Source organism: Meles meles, chromosome 20 (genome assembly GCF_922984935.1).
Source record: "Meles meles chromosome 20, mMelMel3.1 paternal haplotype, whole genome shotgun sequence".
Classification (NCBI taxonomy): Eukaryota; Metazoa; Chordata; class Mammalia; order Carnivora; family Mustelidae; genus Meles; species Meles meles.
Window position 1 is genome coordinate 27,539,350 of NC_060085.1, and position 21,447 is coordinate 27,560,796.

Genomic DNA, 21,447 nt, shown 5'->3' on the forward strand with positions numbered 1-21,447 from the left:
TCCCTTGTATTCACAGAACATACTCTGTATGATTTCAGTCTTTTTTAAGTTTATTGAGATTAATAATGCCTAACATATCATACACCTTGGGTAAACGAGAGTGCACCTGAATGTAGTATGTAATAGGCAGTTGTAAGATGGTATGTTCTAAAAATGTCAAACAGGTCTGGTTGATAGATAGCATTTTTCAAGTTTACGGATTTTCTCTCAATATCTAAGAGGGGAGTGTTGAAATCTTCATATAAAATTGTGAATTCATGTTTCTCTCTTTGGTTCTGTTAGTTTTTGCTTCATGCATTTCCGAGCACTGTTACTAGGTGTGTATATATTTAGGTTTGTTATATCCTCTACATGATGATTAAACTCCCTCATCATTATGAAATGTGCCTCTTTACATAATATTCCTTTTCCTGAAGTCACTTTGACATCAATATAGCCACTCCAGCTTTCTTATGGTTAGTGCTTGTATAGTCTAACCTTTTTCCTTTTTAATTTTTCACCTGTGTCTTTAGATTTAATATGCATTTCTTATAAACCATATACAATTGTGTCTTGATTTTAATTGATCTAATAATCTCTGTCTTTTAGTTAGAGAGTTTAGCCATTTCCACTTAAATTATTCCTATATATGAGTTTAAGACTATCATCTTGCTATTTGTTTTCAATTTGTCTCATCTCTTCTTTGTTTAGTTCTTCCCTATATTCTTTTGGATTGAATATCTTTTTATTTTTATTTTTATTTATTTATTTATTTATTTTTTTAAAAAGATTTTATTTATTTATTTGACAGACAGAGATCACAAGTAGGCAGAGGGGCAGGCAGAGAGAGAGAGGAGGAAGCAGGCTCCCCACAGAGCAGAGAGCCCGATGTGGGGCTCGATCCCAGGACCCTGGGATCATGACCTGAGCCAAAGGCAGAGGCTTTAACCCACTGAGCCACCCAGGCGCCCCTGAATATCTTTTTATTAATCTCATCAATTGGCTGATTAGTTATACTCTTTTATTTTTTCAATCACTGTATTAGTCTGGAATATAAATCATTAACTTACCACAATCTAACTTTGAGTAATATTAGAATATCTCATGTGTAAGAATGTTAAAAAAGCATACTAATATTTTTACCATTCTTTGTGTTACTGTCATGCACTTTACTTCTATACTGTTAGTATTTTTGCTTTCAACAAATACTTTTAAAGAAATTATGATATGAATAAAGAATCTTTTAGATTCATCTATGTACTTTTTAAAGATTTATTTATTTATTTATTTGAGAGAGAGAGAGCGAGAGCAAGTGGGAGAAGGGACAGAGGGCGAGGGAGAGAGAAAGAGAGAAGCAGACTCCTTGCTGAGCTTGGAGACTGATGAGGTGCTTGATATCACGACCCTGAGATCACAACCCTGAGATTACGATCTGAGCTGGAATCAAGAGGTGGACACTCAAGCCACTAAGCCACCCAGGCACCCCCAGATTCACCTACATATTTATTACTACTGGTACTCTTCTCTCATTTAGATCCAGATTTTCATCTGGTACATATTTTTTTTTTTTCAGTCTGAAGAACTTACTTTAATATTTTTCTAGTGCAAGTTGCTAGCAGTGAATTCTCTAGCACTTTTTAGTTTCAGTGTTTTTATTTTGCTCCAATTTTTGAAGAATAGTTTCACTAGATACAGAATTCTAGGTTGACAGGTTAAAAAAAATTTTTTTTTACCCTAGCATCATTCCATTGTCTTCTTACTTTCATTGCTTCTGAGGGGAAGCTTGTGATATATTTTATCAATGTTCTCTAGTGAATAATGTCATTTTTTCTTCTGCCTACTTTTTAAGATTTTCTCTTTATTTCTCATAAAGAGAAATCATAAATATTTCTCTTTATCTCATTTATCATATGATATTTAGCAATTTAGTTATGACATACCAGGCATGATTTTGCAGTGTTTTTTGTTTTTTAAGTTACAATATACCATTGTGTGGGTTGGTACAGTTTTTGAGAGATCTCCAGCCCTTGATTTGTTGAGCTTATTGGATCTGTGAGTGTATTTTCAAATTTTAAAAAATTTCAGCCATCACTTCTATAAATTTTTTCATACTCAATCTCTCTGTTCTCCCGCTACTATGTCAATTACACACATATTAGATTGGTTGATATTGTTTCTCAAGCCATTCAGACTGTACTCATCTTTTTTTTTGAGGTCCCCCCACAACTGTCCTTTGTTTGAATAGTTTCTACATTCCTGGGTCAATTTTACTGATATCTCCGGTATTTAAGTTGGTGTCAAGTCCATCCAGTGAATCTCAGGGCCATTTTCTCTGTTTTTGTTTTTTTTTTTTCTTTTTTAAATTTACTTTACTCTTTAAGTATCTTTCATATCTGTCCTCCTCTTCTACTTCTTTGCTACTACACTAATGCAGGCTTATATGTCTCACCTAGATGTCTGTGCATTGCCTCTTAACTGGTCTCTTCCTCTAGCTCTCCATTCTGATATCATACTTATCTTCTAGAACGCAGATCATATTGTGAAATTTCTCCATGTTAAAAATTGCTTTAAAAATTTCTAATGGACTAAAATTCATACTTCTCAACATGACTTTCAAAGCCCTTCATGGTTTTGTCTAGCCTTCTTTTCCAGCAGTGTAATTCCATGCATTTGAATCAGTTAATGAGTCAACTGTGACATAAATTTTCATACTATTGTTTGTATTTATAATTTATAATTAAATTTATAAATTTAATTATAAATTATATAATTACATATAAGAATTATAATATATACTATATAATTGTGAATTATATAATTCATAATTACATAACTTATAATTTATTTCTATAAATTATATAATTCATAATTATATAAATATATATTTATTATATTTAAATTATATAAATATAATTTATTTATATATAATATATAATTATAAATAAATTATATTTATAATTTATAAAATACCTCCACTGTAATAATCCCCAACTTGGCTAGGCAAGTTTGATAATTTCCTTTAGCAGCATCTGGTTCCTAAGACTAGTTTGGTATTCACCAGAGCCCATTTCATTAATTGTTTATGTGTTTGCCTCCTCTGCCATATTATATTCACCTTTGGATTCCTATCATTTGTCACGACCTTGGCCTATAGCAGGAGCTCAATAAATATTTGCCAACTGAAATGAACTTTAAGTTCAGAAGTTTATTGTGACACTATATTCCTAATAAACATGGATTCATGTCAAGAGAAAATAGTAAAATAATAACAGTATCAACTAACATTAATCGAGCACTTATAAGAGCTTGGCACTATTCTAGGTAATAACTCTTAAAATCCTAATAACTCCTCCAGGAAGCAGGTTCTATTATTTTCTCCACCTAACTCTTGAGAAAATGAAGTAGAGAGAGATTAACTGACTCGGATAAGGGCCCAGATAGGAAATGATGACTAGAATTTGAACCACTACAAGCTAGCTCTAGAGGCCACACTTCAACTCTAACAATATTCTCCTGTCTGTTCTTGTGATTTAAAAATGGGGTAACCATCTGTTTTACAGAACAAACTTATTTTTATGTAGTTGTTCCTACCTCACATAACTATCCAGGGACTTCAGAGGAAGACATGGAACTACTTTTCTTTCCCTAAATTTCTTAAACATCTATATTAGACTGACAGGTGAGTAGAGAGAGAAAAACAAATATTTTTAAATGATATTCCCATGGAGGAGATGAAAACATTTGCAAACCTTCAAACAAGTACCAGAAGCATTCTAGGTTGGAATGGTTTCATTAAGGGACATTCTCTAGCATATTAAATATATATCTAAATGACCTTGGTCTGAATAAACCTGTTTCCTCCACTCCCTTCTCATTCAGTAACATTCAAGAAATTAAATACTACTAAAAATCAAAAATTTCTAAATCACTGACTTTACTGGGAAAATGATCTTTGTGGGGAAATTTGAAAAACATTATGCCACACTTTCAGTTTGTAATAAAAGCTATAACATATTCCATCAGAGTCATGGTCAAGAAAGTACAGCTCCTAAAGAGTAATTTTATCCATTTAAATGACAAACACTGGGTATATGAGTGGTAAAGGATACTAAAAGATTTTGGCATTGTAATTTATCATACCACTTCATTATATCTCCAATGAATGATTCATTCTCAATGATATTTCATACCTGAACTTCCTATTCAAATACAATTACATTTACTGTACATTAATACATACTTTGGTAGCAAGACATTGATGTTCATCTGATACTATCACCAACTAATTAAAATTATATTGAAGAAGAAGTAAGATTGATTTCAGTGAGTCTTGACTAAGTGGCTACCTCCACTGTTTAATTTGATGGTTATTAATTTTTCAAACTGTTCTTGCCATTGAAAACCTCAGTTAAAACTATAAACTGTTGTAATTTAAATATTAAAGTGAATTCTTCAAAATTAAGAAACATGAAAAATAAAATTTTTTATTTGAAGGTTGAACATTTAATGGTAACTGGAATAGTAAATGGCCTATACATTAATATTCATATTGGTGTGGTCTAAGAATATTTGTTGCCTTTGGCTATGTAAAGGTTTTAGCTAAAGAACCAATGCAAAGTGGACCATTTGGCAATTATCCTCTAAAATGGGGTTACAAACTCTATCTCTAGAGGGCCTAGGCAGATAACTTAAATGAATGAAGCAGGAATCATCTGAGTGCACCTGCATTCCTTACACGAGTGGAAAAACTAAACTTTACAGCAGAGCTTAAAGCTCTGTTAAAAGCATGTGGTTGCCTCTCAGCTCCAACTGACTGCTCACTGCACAAGAGACAATATTGATAACTTCTGATTTATAAATGTTAGCTGAAGAACTTTAAAAATACTGTGTTCAAGGTTTACCACCAAACTATCTACAGTTCCTAAAAAGCAGAACTGAAGAAAGTTTTGGCAAAAAAGTAGAGAACTAGAGCAACACCACAGCAACACCAAGGAGGACCCTAGGGATGGCATTTTGAATGGGTGGAGTGTTCTCTCTTACCCTGCTTCTCTCCATAGAAAATTCCCCTAAAATGGCTCAGCTTTGATTTGATAAGGGATCAATGGGAATAGACTAGATTAACAGTGGAAATGAAAGACACTTTGCTACTGTAGCATCTCTTCGATTGGGAGGAAACTAAGGGGAAAGGAGTACAAGTTTTAGAACTGAATTTCTTAATATCTGCTTAAACAGTACAGAATATTTCTGGAATCATCAAGTGCATTTAGAAAGGTCCATGACAAACTCATTTGTTTTATTTCCCACATCAGGAGGCACAGTAAGAGTTGCCTATTCGTTCAACAAATATTTATTGAGCACTTACCATGTGCCATGTTCTTAATGGGACTAGGGATAAAAGTCACATAAAACATGCTTATGGTCTAAAGGTGGGGAGACAGACAAGCAAACATGATTCAAGCACAGGGTGAAGAAGTGTTACAAGGATTATGAAGTAGTGAATAGCAATGGTGAACTGTAACCTAAATAGCTATTCCACAGAGGGGAAATCATGGAGGAATTCATGGAAGAAGTAGCAATCAAAGAGCAAATCGGAGCTATAATCCTTAGCTAGGGCTGAGACTGTGCAAGGCACTGTTCTAAAAGTCAGTATGTTTATTTACTTGCATTAATATTCCAACAACTTTAATAGGAAGTATATCTCATATTATCTGCATTTTATAGATGAAGAGAATGAACACAGGAACTGGGACAGGGTCACAAAACTAGTGAGTGTCAGAACTCAGATACCATGCTCTTAAGCCCTACATATAGATTAGAACATATTACAAGTAGGTATGACTTGGTGATTTTACTGGAATGGGGTCAGTATAGAAAAAAATACCTTTTTTTACTTCTTGTTTGGGACTGTCTCAAATGTATGTAAGCAATTCTTTCTAAATTCGGCTACACTCAGAGAAAAAAATTCTAGATATGTTATGACTGTTTTGCCTTTTGAAATTTAGCATAAGCTCAAGTTACCTAAAATAATGACCTGTTTGCTTTCTTCACACCAGGATTTAAAACTACATACAATTATTCTCCACTGAGTCATCTGATTAGAGGGTGGGAAGTTGAGGTAGATGAGTTACAGAACACTGTCCCACGGGACCTATTACACTTTTTAACTTATTTTTTAGTTTAAGTAGTACATTTCTTATGCCATTAGATACCTGGGGCCACTGGCACATATTCATCTGATTCATTTATTATATAGGAAATATAGGTTAGTCAAGTTCATTTTTTATCTCATCAAGGTTTGTAAAGAAAGGTAATATTTTATTTTCAAATACTGTATTCCTACAAAGGTCACTAGATGACAAGCATACTACTATGTGTGTGTCGACGATATCCACGTACAGAATGATCAGTTCAGATTTTAACAAATATTTAGAACTTCAATTAGATAAATGGGCAAAAGTGACTGAATTCACAAAAGCAAGGTAATGACAGATTTTATTTATTAACCACACACAGAATGGAGTATTGGTCTTGTATGATTTAACTCTTGGAAACCGCCTAATGTTGAACTCTAGAAAATTTAGATGAATAAGGAAATCAATACCTAAACATAGAAGGGTGAATGCAATTTAATATAACTGTAAATGAATTATGCACCACTATCACAGACTCCAAGTGTGACTGACTATACACTTACCACTGTAGTGAGAATTACATGGCCTTCTTAATGTTTTTATGTTGCTGGAGTCCTTTTATTTCTATTCAAAGAACTCCCTCTAGCATTTATTGTAAAGCAGATCTAGTGGTAATGAATTCCCTCAGCTTTTGTTTGTTTGGGGAAGTCTTTATCCCCCCTTTATTTCCGAAAGACAGCTTTGCCAGGTATATTATTCTTGGTTGGTTTTTAATTTTTTCCCAATATTTAGAATATACCATCACCTTCTTTTCTGGCCTGAAAAGTTTCTGTTGCAAAATCTGCCCATAGTTTTATGGGAGCTCCCTTGTATGTAACTTTTAACCTTTCTTTTCTCTTGTTGATTTAAAAATTCTTTCTTTGACTTTTGAAAACTTAATCATAATATGTTTGTGTAGTCCTGTTCGTGGTCATTTGGGCCTCTTGGATATGAATACCTATTTCTCTCCCCAGGTTTGGGGAATTTTTAGCCATTATTGCTTTAAATACACTCTTTGTCCCTTTCTCTTTCTCTTCTCCTTTTAGAATTCCCATAATGTGACTATTGCTTATTTTCCTTAAGTCTCATATTTCCCATAGGCTTTCTCTATTCATTGTCATTTCTTTTCTTTTTTTAATCGCAACTGGATAATTTCAATTGTCTTGCCTCCTAGGTCACTGATTTTTTTTCCTGCATGGTTCAGTCTGCTTTTGAAGCTCTCCACTGAATTCTTCAGTTCAGTTACTGTATTTTTCAGCTCTAGAATTTCTATTTGTTTATTTTTGATGGTTTCCATTCCTTTTTCAAACATCTTGTGCTGTTCATGACTTGTTTTCCTAAGTTCACTTAGTTGTCTGTATGTATGTTCTTGTAGGTCACTAAACTTCTTCAAGAAGATTATTGTGAATTCTTTGACAGGTCACAGATCTCCATCTCTTTAGGATTAGTTATTAAATCTTTATTAGTTTCATTTGGTGGTGTCATATTTATGATCCTTCCTTACACTGGTGTCTGTGCATTTGAGGAAGTGGTTAAAGGCTTCTTTTAAAATAAATGTATTTGAGCCCCCAAAGAGGTGAGTTGATTTATTGCTTATTGCTTATCTACTCATACCTTATCACTGCTTTAGGTCTTAGAGGTTACACAATAGGCATAAAATCTCCCAACCTACACCTGACTTTTATATATACCTGACTGTTATAGGACTGATGTTTCCTTAAGGCTATTAAAAAAAAATCCGGCAGCAATGATTAATCATTTTTTTCTCCAAACATGTACCAATTTCCAGCAATCATGTTTTTGTTCATGCTGTTCCTTCTGCTTGGAATGCTTGGCTTCCTATCTTCAGCTGTTGAAATCTTACACTCTTTCAAAGGCCCAACTAAATGTAGTCTTCTTCATAGCTTTTCCTCATTCTGTAGTCAGATGGATTTCTTTCCGTTTCATAGTACCAGAAGACCTCTCTCTACTGTGCTTCCCACCAGTTTTGGTGATATTCTAGATGTTCAAATAATTATATTCTCCCACCTAGTAGATTTTAAGCTCTCTCATGGGAGAGAAAGGAAGAGTATGAATTTTATTTATTTTTTATATGACCATGGTACTTAACAAAGTGCTTTATAAACAGAGTAGGCCCATAATTAATATTTGCTGAAATGAATTTAATATTTTAAGCAGCATTCATGTGGCACTTACAATTTTGCGCTTGATCATGAAGAGTGGGATTTTTGCATGAAGAGGAGTTGAGGACAGTTCCTTATGGACCGTTGATAAATACAATCTTCTTTTAATGTTCCCTAAATCAGTAATTCTGAAAAAAGAAAGAAGAGAGTAAGATTCCCATTAATATAATAACTACTACTTTGAATAATCATCAAAATGATATAATTTATCATATAGGCCCTTTGCAATAGGGAGATCAAACACAGAATTTAAGAATTGCCTTTCTTCTCTCAAGAAGTAATAAAATTTCTTCCTTAAATTCAAAGTGCTCACAAGCTTGAATGTATAAATTCACTTAATATGCTAATTTATTTCAGTACTCTACACTAGATTTCTAGAGTCTTCTAGCCTACGAAAAAATTCAATTTGTATGAACTGAGAAACCACTAGCCTTTAATAACCATGCCTGTTCCAGCCCCTTAAGCTTGTGTTATCTTGGGACATACTGTCACCTACTAAATAGGAAAACATTATGGGTTTCTTTCCCTAAAAATGCACCTGTCATTTTATATAGGCTCTTAGTCTGCTTAGAGACAGACACAAAACACTGACTGTCGGTTTCACTTCCTAAGCACATATCTTCAAACCGGAATTATAATACACAAGTTTATTGCTCACTATTCAGGTCAAGTCACAGTGATACCAAGGACATTGAATTTGAACATCTTTAATAGATTTAGACCACAGCCATGATCATAAAGATTAGGTTTGCTTCAAATTGATAGAGATCATTTTTATGTTCTGCTTCCTTTAGGTCTCAGAGGTAACACAGCAGGCTTAAAATCTCTAAACCTGTCTCAGGCTGCTATATGGTAGAGTTGATGCTTATTAAAGACTGTCTTTTTAATCAGAGAATGGTGATTTCCCCCATTTTTAGAAATTTTATCTAGATGTACAAACTGCTAATTTTCTATAGTCAATAATCCCTCAAGGTGACAACATTTCACTCAAATGAATTGCTACCAATATTTATAATGTAATTAACTATTTGAAAAGTTAACAAAGCATCTTCCATACCTCTGTCTTATCTCCCCTTCCTACTTTTCTTTTTTTTTTTTAATATTTTATTTATTTATTTGACAGAGAGAGATCACAAGTAGGCAGAGAGGCAGGCAGAGAGAGAGAGAGAGAGGGAAGCAGGCTCCCTGCCGAGCAGAGAGCCCGATGCGGGGCTCGATCCCAGGACCCTGAGATCATGACCTGAGCCGAAGGCAGTGGCTTAACCCACTGAGCCACCCAGGCACCCCCTCCCCTTCCTACTTTTCTATTCTCATTATTTCTTCTTTCTAAAATACATATTCTATAGAAAAACTATTATTGAACAATGTTAAGATAAAGTACAGTAAAAATTAGATGAGATGATTTCAGAGTATGCCCCAGACCTAAAAATTCTACTGCACCTGCACTAAAAAAAAAATACCATAATTTCATTTAAAAAGCAATAAATCCTTTCAAACCAGAGTCAAAGGTAAGGTTAAGATGCAAAAGGATTAAGTCTACCATAGTTTTATATTTAGATGTATAAGTAAATGTAGTCTAATTTTTGCCCCAAGGCAGTGTCTTCAAAGTGGGATGAGCACATGAGGAACTGGGGTGGTACACAATCATCCGCTGAAGTACAGAAGGAAACTGGTCTTTTATCCTGCCCTTTTAAAATGCTATTTTTTGTGCATATTTCATTATATAGTAGCACAGCAACATATTTCTGTTTTCGAAATAAATGAATGTACCTATGTGGTTAGTGTGCTCAAACATTTTGCCAGTAGGGTACAGAATCAAATATATTTGAGAAGAACTGTCCTGTTATTAGGCCTCTTGTGTAAGACATTCTGATTAGGGAAGAGAAGGAAAGACTACATAGGGATTTTGAAAAGGGAAAGGGAAGAAAAACTTCCCTTGCATTATACAAAAAGTTTGGTTGCATCAACCAAAAACTGTTTTATTAAAAGTTTGCTTTGCTTATAGAGATTAGACAATGTCATTTTTATTCGAATTGGTATGGATCAAACTCCAAAGAGAGGAATGTTTTAGTAGACAACCACCTTATCAACATATAAAACGAAAGGAATGAACATTCATTCATTCATTCATTCATTCATTCATTCATTCATTCACATGTTTAACAAATTTTCACTGATCCAGGAAATATCCTGGTAATTCACTGGGGAACATGATGGTGAAAAAAGCAAGATAAAAAAGGAGAAAGAGACAAAATAAATGCAAACTATCTAAAGTGCAATGAAGATGACAAATAAAAGACTGAACTAGGAAAAAAAATGACCTACTTTGGACAATAAGGACAGCAGAGTTAGGTAGGATCTACCTGGTAGGTAAAAAAGGGAAATGAAATAGAAAGGGTAGACAAGAGACAAATCATGCATGGTCTTTAGCCAAGGTAAGGGGTTTTATAAATTTATTGTTTACAAAAGGAAGCTATTAGAGAGTCAACATTCTACCTTGCATGATAAATGGATATTTTTAAAAAACAAATATAGTCTCTTTTATTTCTTTATTGGGGTAAAATATGCATAACTGAAACATGGATTTTAGAATACAATCTCATGTGCTTTGATAAGTATACACTGATTTAATCACCACTCCAAAGTATTGAACATTTCCATCACCTTAGAAAGTACTTTTCTGGCGCCTTCTAGTCAATCCTCAGTCTTTATTTCTATTAACATGGGTAAGTGTTGTCTGTTCCTGAAATTTTTGTAAATGAAATGATGTAGCATATACTCTTTTGTGACTGGCTTCTTTCACTTAACATGACATTTCTGAGATTCATCCATGTTGTAGCACACACCAGTAGTACCTTTCTTTAACTGCTGAGTCATGCATGGCTATACAATTTATATATCCATTCTGTTATTGATGGGCATTTATTTCCAGTATTGGTTTCTCATAAATAAAACCTGTCAGAATATGCTCACAGAGTCTTCTTGTGGACAGGTATTTCATTCTCTTGATAACTAGAAATGGGATTACTGGGTAATTGAGGGGATATACAGTTATAACTTTATAGAAATAATTCTCCAAAGTGGCTGCAATGATTCCACATTCTCACCAACTTTTGGTATTATTGGACTTTAAGTTTTGTTTTGTTTTGGGGAGAGAGAGAGAGAGGAAGGGGGAGAGGCAGGAAGAGAGAGAATCCCAAGCTGACTCTACACTGTATGGAGTCCTATTCAGGGCTTGATCTCATGACCCGGATATCATGACCTGAGCTGAAACTGAGTTGGATGCTGAACTGACAGCCACCCAGGCACCCTGGTACTATCAGACTTCAGTGTTAGCCAATTCTAGTTGGTATGAGTTGATATCATTGTGATTTTATTTGTATTTGTCTTACGACTAATGACACTGACCACTTTTACATGTATTTACTGGTATGCCTTGTGAAATGTCCGTTAAGTCATTTGTTTAATTTTTATTGGGCTGTTTTCTCATTATAATTCTAAGAGTTCCTTATATAGTTTAGATATACATCTTTTGTCAGATATATGCATTGTGATTATTTTCTTCCCTATTATCACAATGATATCTTTTGTTAACCTTTTATTTGGAAATAATTTCTCACAGAAAGGTATCAAGAATAGCACACAGTGGGGCACCTGGGTGGCTCAGTGGGTTAAAGCCTCTGCCTTTGGCTCAGGTCATGATCCCGGGGTCCTGGGATCGAGCCCCGCGTTGGGCTCTCTGCTCAGCAGGGAGTTTGCTTCCCCCTCTCTCTCTGCCTGCCTCAATGCCTACTTGTGATCTCTGTCTGTCAAATAAATAAATAAAATCTTAAAAAAAAATTTTTCTGCCTAGCCCAAAGTTGCAAAGAAGGTACTTTCCAACATTTCCTTCTAGATCTTCATAGTTTTAGGTTTTACATTCTATGATCTGTCCAAGATTAATTTCAGTATTGTGTGAGGTAGATTAATTTCAGTATTGTGTGAGGTAGATTAATTTCAGTATTGTGTGAGTATGGTGTGAAATGCTCTGATACTTTGTTGAAAACCAGTTGAATATATATGCATGAGTATGGATCTATTTCTGGGCTTTCCACTGATCCATTTGTTTCATTTATCCATTATCCATTCATCTACCAATGTCGCACTGCCTCAGTCATTGTGGGTTTGTAGTAGGTTTTGAAACTAGCAAAGAAACTCTTCAACTTGGTTTTGTTCTGGTTTGTTTGGCCCTTGTTTTCCACAGATTTTAGGACCACTTATCGTTCTTTATAAAAATGTTGAGAGTTTTAGATTGTGTTGAATCTACATATCAATTTGGGGAGCACAATATTGAGTCATCCAATTCACTTACATATATATCTTCTGCATTTATTTAGGCCTTGTTTAATTTCTCTCACAGTGTTTTATAGATTTCATTTTAGAAATTTAGAAATTTTGCACATCTTTTATTAAATGTATTCCTAATTTGTTTTTTGACATGACTGAAAATTAATTTTATTTTTTTTTAAGATTTATTTATTTATTTGATAGACAGAGATCACAAGTAGGCAGAGAGGCAGGCAGAGAGAGAGAGGTAAACAGGATCCCCGCTGAGCAGACAGCCCAATGCGGGGCTCAATCCCAGGACCCAGCACATTTCATAGACATTATCTTATTAAGTCTCACAAAAATCCTTCACTGAAGGCAGTATATTCCTTCTCCATTTTGTAGATGGGGAAACTAGACTCCAGAAATTTAGGAAGCTACTAGTCTATGTAAATACAGCTAGTGGTAATGGAGTGTTAAAACTTATCTCTTCAAAATCCACTGTCATTTCAATGATATGACAGTATGGTCATTATCATTACAGGCTGAATTTCTTTCATTCGTTTATGCTGAATGGCCACTATTTGCTACATGCTGTGTTAGCAGTGACAAGAGTGCCTTGATGTCTATCTTCAGAGAACCACAGCTAAACAGTTCTAATACTTGCTGATCTAATGAAAACCATGTACCCCTTCTCTTCTCCCCTTCTCACTCTTTTAAATACCATCTCCCACTCAATTCTGGATTCCAGTCTGGATCCAATTACCCAATAGGTCACAAACATGTGTCTTACAACCATGACCCATGTAAAGCCTCCTGAAAGGATGATCCAAGGCTAGCAAGATGAGTGTACTCAGCTAGAATGTGATAATTTATCTAAAGGAAAAAAATCTATCAAGCATCAGAAATTTTCTTTCCTTGATCAGAACAAGTGACTTATGCTTCAGTACTTGATGTATGCGTTCCCCAAAGGAAAGGTAGCAATATTTTTATTAAATATTAATTACTTACTGAACATTTTCTATATGCCAATACTGCGTTAAGTATTCTGTATGCATTATCTCACTTAATGCTCCCACAAATCTTACAAGATGCCTACTATTATTACCTCTACTTAACAGATGAGGAAACTAAAGCTTTAGTTCCCAAAGTTACACATCTAGCAGAATCCAGATTTAAACTCAGATCTAAATGATCCTAATACCTATATTCTTAACTACATGCTGACTTTCTTTTGGGCAGCTAGTGCCTAAAAACACATCCACAGTAGAATAATCTTTGCTCCTGGGAACAAAATATTTAATATCTGGTAGATAAGACTCCTATCCTTTACTGCATTTGGATGGACAGAGCCTATGTTTGCCTTCGTGTATGTGTCCGTGTGCACACACATTCTGTTGACAAAGTCTTCCTTAAAAATTTGTAAAAAACAGCAACAACAACAACAACAACCTTCTCTGATCCAGGAACTCTGATCTTACAATTAAAAGTTCATAGGCTAATCTTGCTTTCTTTATTTCTATGTTCTTGTAGATTACTTCGCTGTCCCACCATAGGCCTCATACACTTACTCACAATCCTCTCAGTCATTACTGAGGACCTCTGTGAATCACTGATTGTTTCCTGTTTTGAACATTTGGGCTTCATTGTTCCAATTAGCTGTCAGATCATATCATAGTCATCTTTCTAGTAGTTTCATGTTTTCATGTCTGTTTTTTCTTTGGTTTTCTGTAGCCACAATTCTCAGTCATTTGTTGCTTTGAATACCCTGGTCTCTCTGCCTCCACACTTTTGTCTCTCAGTCCATTCTTCATGTGGACCAGCCATGGGGACTGAATGTCACCCCTTGGCTCTAATTTCTTTGGCATCCTATAGTCTAAGGAATAAAGCCCAAGGTTCCTTATCTTGTTATTCAAGGACTTCCAAAATCTGACCCATAGTCACTACTCCATTATCATTTTTCACCACATTCCTCAATGTACTCTCTCCTCATGTCAGATTTCATATAATAAGGAGTTCAAGACTGAAACCAGGGGGTTGCAGAGAAACCAGGTGAGAACATCAGCAAGGAGTGAAATTGCAGAATAAAGCCAAGGTTGGTTTTGAGGAGTCTTAAATATGAGATATCAAGAAGAGCTTGATGGGGCAGATATCAAGGCTATACTTAATAAACAGAAAAGGATGGAAAATGGAAGAGAAACATCTAAATCCCTACCATATGCCAGAACCTTCACTCAATTTCACCAATGTTATCTCATTTATTCTTTCCAACAATTCTTTTGAGATAGAAATTAATAATCATATGTAGTGATTATTACCAATATAGTGAGAGGTTTAGAGACATTAAGCCATTTGTTCATGGTCTCAGAGCTAGTATGTGGAAGAGCCAGTAATCTATCTAAAAAGATAAAGCCAGAGGAATAAAGATACATTATTTACAAGTCTATCTGACAATTCCAAAGGATGGCAGTGCATGGTTTAGTGTTTTTGAAACGTTTCATGCTTACTAGGAAGGAAGAATTGAGTAACTGGCCTACAATTCATTCAACCGCTTAACTAAAGGGCATTCATTCCAAGAGAAAAGTAATGAGCCAAAGCTCCTTGTAAACATGACTGACCTCTGACAAATACATTAGTGGTGTTTATTAGAGGGGAAGTCCTTAATAGAAGGTATTTTCTTTTTTCAGGATGTACCTGATCTTTCTAAGATTGCTTTTGGTTAACAAACTTGGATCCATGCATTTATGGGGCATGGTTCTTTGGAAAATGTCACATAAACTAAAAGTGTAAGAGCTCTCTTAGGGTGAGCAATATTCTCAGGTGTTGTCCTCTCAAATACTGTTTAGAGAAGTATCTGTTCAACCTGGGCCAAAGTGCATTTAGAATGAACTGGAGAGCTGCAATGGTTGTTCCAGATCTCTTCTGTTTCACGTGTCTATCAGCACTGGATAAGATCTCTGATTCTTGTGAGTCTGTTTGACAATCAAAGCCTTTGCACTATCTCATATACCTGGTTGAGCTGTGCAACCTCTTTAGGAAGCACACCTTCAAAAGCAGAAGCTGAGAAAAGAACACAGTTGCAAGTGGTTTACTGGACAAGTGATTTCATGACACAGGAGTGAAGAAGAGGGAGAGTAAGACAACAAAGAGGAAAAGCCAAGATAAGAATACACTGTCAACAACACTGCTATAGACCACAGGGGCTCCATTCCACTAGAATATCCATGGAGACATGTACAGAATGCCTCCCAGAACTTTCCACTTGAAGAGTAGGAAGTGGGAACCTATATCCACTAACTTCTAACACTGAGTGGTTAAGGGTTCCCTCAGGGGGCCTACCACCCTAGCATTTCCAGGCTACGCCTGTCTGTGGGTAGAGACTAGGCTCCCACAGCATCAAAGAAGATCTCAGATGGTACTTGATATGGGATACTATCCAAGCAAACTTGCTCCACACTACCCCCTACAACCAAAGCTGATATCAGAGGTGGACCCACCAGACGTGACGGGCTGCCACAATGACAATACCAGCATGTTTGCTACTTAAACATACTCCATCCTTTCATATTTCCATGCCTTTGCTTATGCATTTCCCGTGGAAAGCCCCTTCTCTCATTCTGCCAACTGAAATTATATTCATCCATCACAGCTTGGGTTGAAATCCCACATCCTTCTGGAAAACATCTCAGATCTCCAAATTAAAAATAATTACACCATTTTTTGACTTACCACAGCATGTTTTTCAACCTCTATTATTGAATTTCTTTCATTCCCCTTTGGTGTTCTAGGTCTGTAACTATAGCCCACTTTATGGGCCATAATCTGATGCAAATATGCAAATCTTTTCCTTTGTTTTCATGGGTGAATAACATGTGGTCCTAAATATTTCAGCTTTACCACTTGCTAGTAACATCTAACTGAGTTTAAAAAGGTTACTAGAATTCGGAATTCCAAAGCCCATTTTAGAGTTTCAAGAAGCCATTTATTCTAAATTCCACAAAGAAATCCGACTGCCCTGAAATGTTTGGTAATTTGTAAAAGTTTCTAGTATGCAGATGTACAAACACAAGAGATGGGATTTCTGCAGTTTGGGGGAAGGACAATTTATTACAAATTCATCATCAGTGTTGTCTTGAGTTGACTGTAGTTTTTGAGTACTGCTACTTTTTTTTTAGTGATTATTATTTTAAAGATTTTTATTTATTTATTTGAGAGAGAGAGAGAGAGAATGTTAGCAGGGAGAGGGGCAGAGGCAGAGGGAGAGAGAGAAAATCTCAATCAGACTCCACACTGAACACAGAGCCCTACATGGGGCTCAATCTCATGATCCCGAGATCATGTCCTGAGCCGAAATCAAGAGCTGGATGATTAACTGACTGAGCTACCCAGGTGCCCCAAATTGTTACTATTTTAGACTAATCATCAAGTGTGGAAATAAGGCATAATGGTTAAAAGCAATAATTTCAAAACCGTATTCAAATTCTGGCTTCACCATTTCTAGCTTGCCCAAGTTATTTAACCTTCTGTACTTCAGTTTCTTTATTAATAAAACGTAGAAAATAAGAGTATTCATAGAGTTGATGTGAAGACTGCATACATTAAGTGACTATAAGAAAAATACTTAGAACAATGCCTGGCATACAGAAACCTACCTAAGTATTAACCATCATCTTGGGTGGCTATATATTTTTAGCCCTTATTTTTCTACTAACTAAAGTATTTAAGAAAGGTAAGCCCCCCTGGGCTGTAGCACCTGATAAGAAACACCAGGGGGTACAGGGCCTGATTTTGCCCTTGTGGAGGTCAGGTTTTGGTCTGCACAAGATAGTTCTCAGTTAAATCTAACCATCATGGCTTTGGTCTCGGAAAAACTTCTAAAGGCTCATGTGCCCAGTTTAGGACAGAGGTATTAAGACTAAGCCACTCATATACTGATGAGAATTTATTCTACTGTCTTTGCAAAAATAAATATGCAAACCTTCCCTATCTCATAATCAAGAATAGTTGGTTTTGGAGGGAAAACAAAATCATGTGCTAAGCTTAAATGGTTTTGAAAGCAAGCAGAATTGCTACTTTAAAAAAATTAAAATTAGTCATTCATGAGAGAGAATATAAATGCATATGTGTGCCTACTTAAAAGCTTCATTATGCTCATGTGCTCATGTGCTTTTTTGGGGACAATTTAGTTGCTGTAAGGAAGACTGCTTGTAAAACAGCTCTTCAGTTGTAATACAGGCTTGATTTTCACCATCTAAAACCTCCTGTGACCTAACAAAGCAGAAAAAGACAAGCAACATTGGCATTGCTGCTCTTAAAGACATATTTTATTAAAAAAAACCATATATGAGTTAATACATTTTTATATCTGTAAGTGAGCATTCATAGCTAAGGGTCAGCAATGTGATAGAAAAAGTAATGAGACCATGTTGAGAAAAAATGGGGTAGTCAACAGGAAAATCAACCTCATTTATTATAATATTCTAGTGATCAGCAGGTGTATAACTCTCTCAGCTATGGTCATTAGCGACATTCATTCCAAACTTAACATCTACATTTGCAAACCATTTGAAAGTAAAATTACTTTTCAATTCAATTTCCAATTTGCTTTTATATCTTCATCTTTGATTGACAATTTTTTTTTAACAATGGCACCTCAGTGAGTATTTGAGTAAATGGTAGCAACTATCCAATAGTGTAGATAAATTTGTCTATTTAGATTACCTATTCACTTTTCTTCCATAGGTACTATCATTTACAACCACTGAATGTTCACTCCAGGTTGAACTTGCAAAACTGATGTCAGGCTTCTGATGATTAGATTCATTCATTAGAATTATTTGTTATTAAAGCCAAAATGGTATTTATTTTTCTTATCATGAGCTAAAAATGACCAAATCTGAATGCACACCTTCAGTGATGCTGCCAAATAACTCCAAGTATAAGTTACAAGAGAAGAATGGGTTTGCAAAATAGTATATGTAAATGTGTGCAATGATGTTTGGGTATATAGTTAATACGGCTGTGCACTGAAATTTAAAGCCATATAGAAGATGGCGCCATGCAGAAGGCCTCCCTTACGCATTCACTCCTATGCTTCTTGATCACCATGGGAATTTTATTCCATCAATTTTTCCTGGGTCCTTCTGCTTAAGTTTAAATTCCCTGAGGATTCTTTTGTCCTTTATAGAAAAATTCAGAATTCTGAACCTAAGATGCTTTCATATACTTCTTAAAACACAAGGTAGCCCTCTTTTTTATAATTAGCATTCATTACAATGCACATTTCACATGTATGGCTTTACATCAATAACTGGAGCTCTTTGACTCTTTCTCTGAATGTCATTTGATTCCCTTTTAAAAAACAGCTTTATCGAGGTACAATTTACCTGGCATAAAATTCACCATTTTTAGTGTACATTTTTAGTATATTTAAGGAGTTACACAACCATCATCAGAATTAGGTTGTCAAATATTCCCATCACCCAAATAAATCCTACAACCTGTCTGAGGTCAATATCCAGTCTCATCCCCATCCCCAGGCTACCATGAATCTGGTTTGGGTCTGCAAACATTTGCCTTCTCCGGATATTTCATATAAATGGAAATAAAATATAAAACTTTTTGCATGTGACGTTTTTCATTGAGCACAATGTTTTGTTTTGTTTTTAAAGATTTTATTTATTTATTTGACAGAGATCACAAGCAGGCAGAGAGAGAGGAAGGGAAGCAGGCTCCCCACTAAGCAGAAAGCCTGATGTGAGGCTGGATCCCAGGACCCTGAGGTCATGACCTGAGCCAAAGGCAGAGGCTTTAACCCACTGAGCCACCCAGGTGCCCAGAGCACAATGTTTTTGACATTCATCCATATTGTAGCCTGTATCATTACTTTTTCATTGCAGAACAATACTGTAATATATGGATATGCCACATTTTGCTTACCCATTCACCAATGAAGTTGATGGAATTGTAGTCTGTCTCCAGGTTTGGCCAAACTGAATAATGGTACTAAGAACATTCATGTTGAGCTCTGTGTGTGGTCATAATATTTCACATTTCTTAGGCATGTACCTAGGAAAACAGCCATTGTGGTGGGTATGTGGTGGTATCTTATTTTGGTTTTCTTTAAAAATAATTTGTTTTTAAGTTTAATTTAAATTCCAGTTAGTTAACGTATAGTGTAATATTAGTTTCAGGTGTACAATACCATGATTCAACATAGAACACTCAGTGATCATCACAACAAATACACTCCTTATTCCTTATCACCTAATAAACCCAGTCCCCAGTGCTCCTCCCCCCTGGTAACCATCAGATCTCTACAGTTAAGAAAAAGTTAAAAAGAGAACTACCTACCCTAAGATCCAGTAATTGCACCACCAGGTATTTATCCAAAGAACACAAAAATACTACTAACTCAAAGGGATATACACACCCTGATGTTTATAGCAGCATTATCTATGATATCCAAATTATGGAAATAGTCGTTATGGTTTTAATTTACATTTCCTTATTGAGAATATTATCATGTGCTTTCTAGCAATTTATCTATGTGCTTTTATGAAATGCCTATTCAAATCTATTACCAAGTTTTACACTGGGTGAGACGTTTCCTTATTAACAAACAGTGAGAGTTCTTTTTATATTCTGGATACAAGAACTTTATCATATATACAATTTGTGAATATTATCACCAGTCTGAGTCCTGTCTTCATTTACTTAATGGTGCCTTCTGAATGCAAAACTTATGTTTTTACAAAGTCCAATTTGTTATTTTTTCTTTTATTACCTGTGTTCTGGTGTCATATCAACAAATGTTTTGTCACACCCAGGGTCATGAAGATTTCCTACTGTTTTCTTCTGTAAGTTTTATACTTTTAATTCTTATATTTAGGCCTACAATCCATTTTGAGCTACTTTTTCTACATGGTGTGAGGTAAGGTTCTAAATTAATTTTTTTGCATGTGGCTATCCAGATGTTCCAGCATCATTTGCTGAAAATACTATTCTTTTACTGAACTGAATTGCCTTAGCAAATTTATAAACAAATCAACTGACCATAAATGTAAGGTTTTATTTTTGTATACTGCTTCATTGATCTATCTTCTTCATACCAGTACCATTCTGCCTTGATCACTATAGCTTTATAGTAAATTCTGAAATCAGTAAGTTTAAGTCCTCCACCTTTGCTCTTTCACAAAACTATTCTACTATTCACCTTTGAATTTCCATATACATTTTAGGGCCAATTCAACAATTTATACAAAAAAGCCCACAAAAAACCAAAACAAAACAAAACAAAAAAACCCAATCACCTGCTGGTGAATCTTTAGATAAATCGGGGGAGAATTAACAAAAAAACAATATTAAATCTCCCAACAGAATGGCTCTCCATTTATTTATATCTTTAATTTCTGTCAGCAGTATTTTAAAATAGTCAGTTGACAAATCCTGCACAAATTTTGTTAAAGTTATTCCTAAGCATTTTATTCTTTTTGATGATACTATGAGTGGAACTGCTTCCTTAATTTCATTTACAGATTACTCTATCTAGTATATAGAGATGCAGCTGACTTTTGTATAGTATTGTATTTGATTTTCATATTCTTCAAGCTTGCCAAACTCATTTATTTATTTTCTACATTTATGTTGATTGCAAATAAGGAGTTTCACTTCTTTCCTTTTCAATATGGACACGTTATACTATTTATTTCATTTTCTTGCCTTATTGAATTGACTAGAATTTCCAAAACAATAATGAATAGAAATGATGAAAGAAGACAGCTTTGTTTTGTTTCTGATCCCTCAGGGGA

The 21,447-nt window shown here is 35.0% G+C and overlaps 1 protein-coding gene across 3 annotated transcripts in view; it reads right to left on the reverse strand.

The window, feature by feature from the left end:
- Positions 1-21,447, reverse strand: part of CFAP20DC (CFAP20 domain containing) — a 255,896-nt gene that overhangs the window by 164,467 nt on the left and 69,982 nt on the right. For all 3 annotated transcript variants that reach the window (XM_045989870.1, XM_045989869.1, XM_045989872.1), the window contains exon 5: positions 8,346-8,460. In XM_045989870.1, the coding sequence (XP_045845826.1) occupies positions 8,346-8,460 (115 nt within the window). The remainder of the gene's footprint in view (positions 1-8,345; positions 8,461-21,447) is intronic.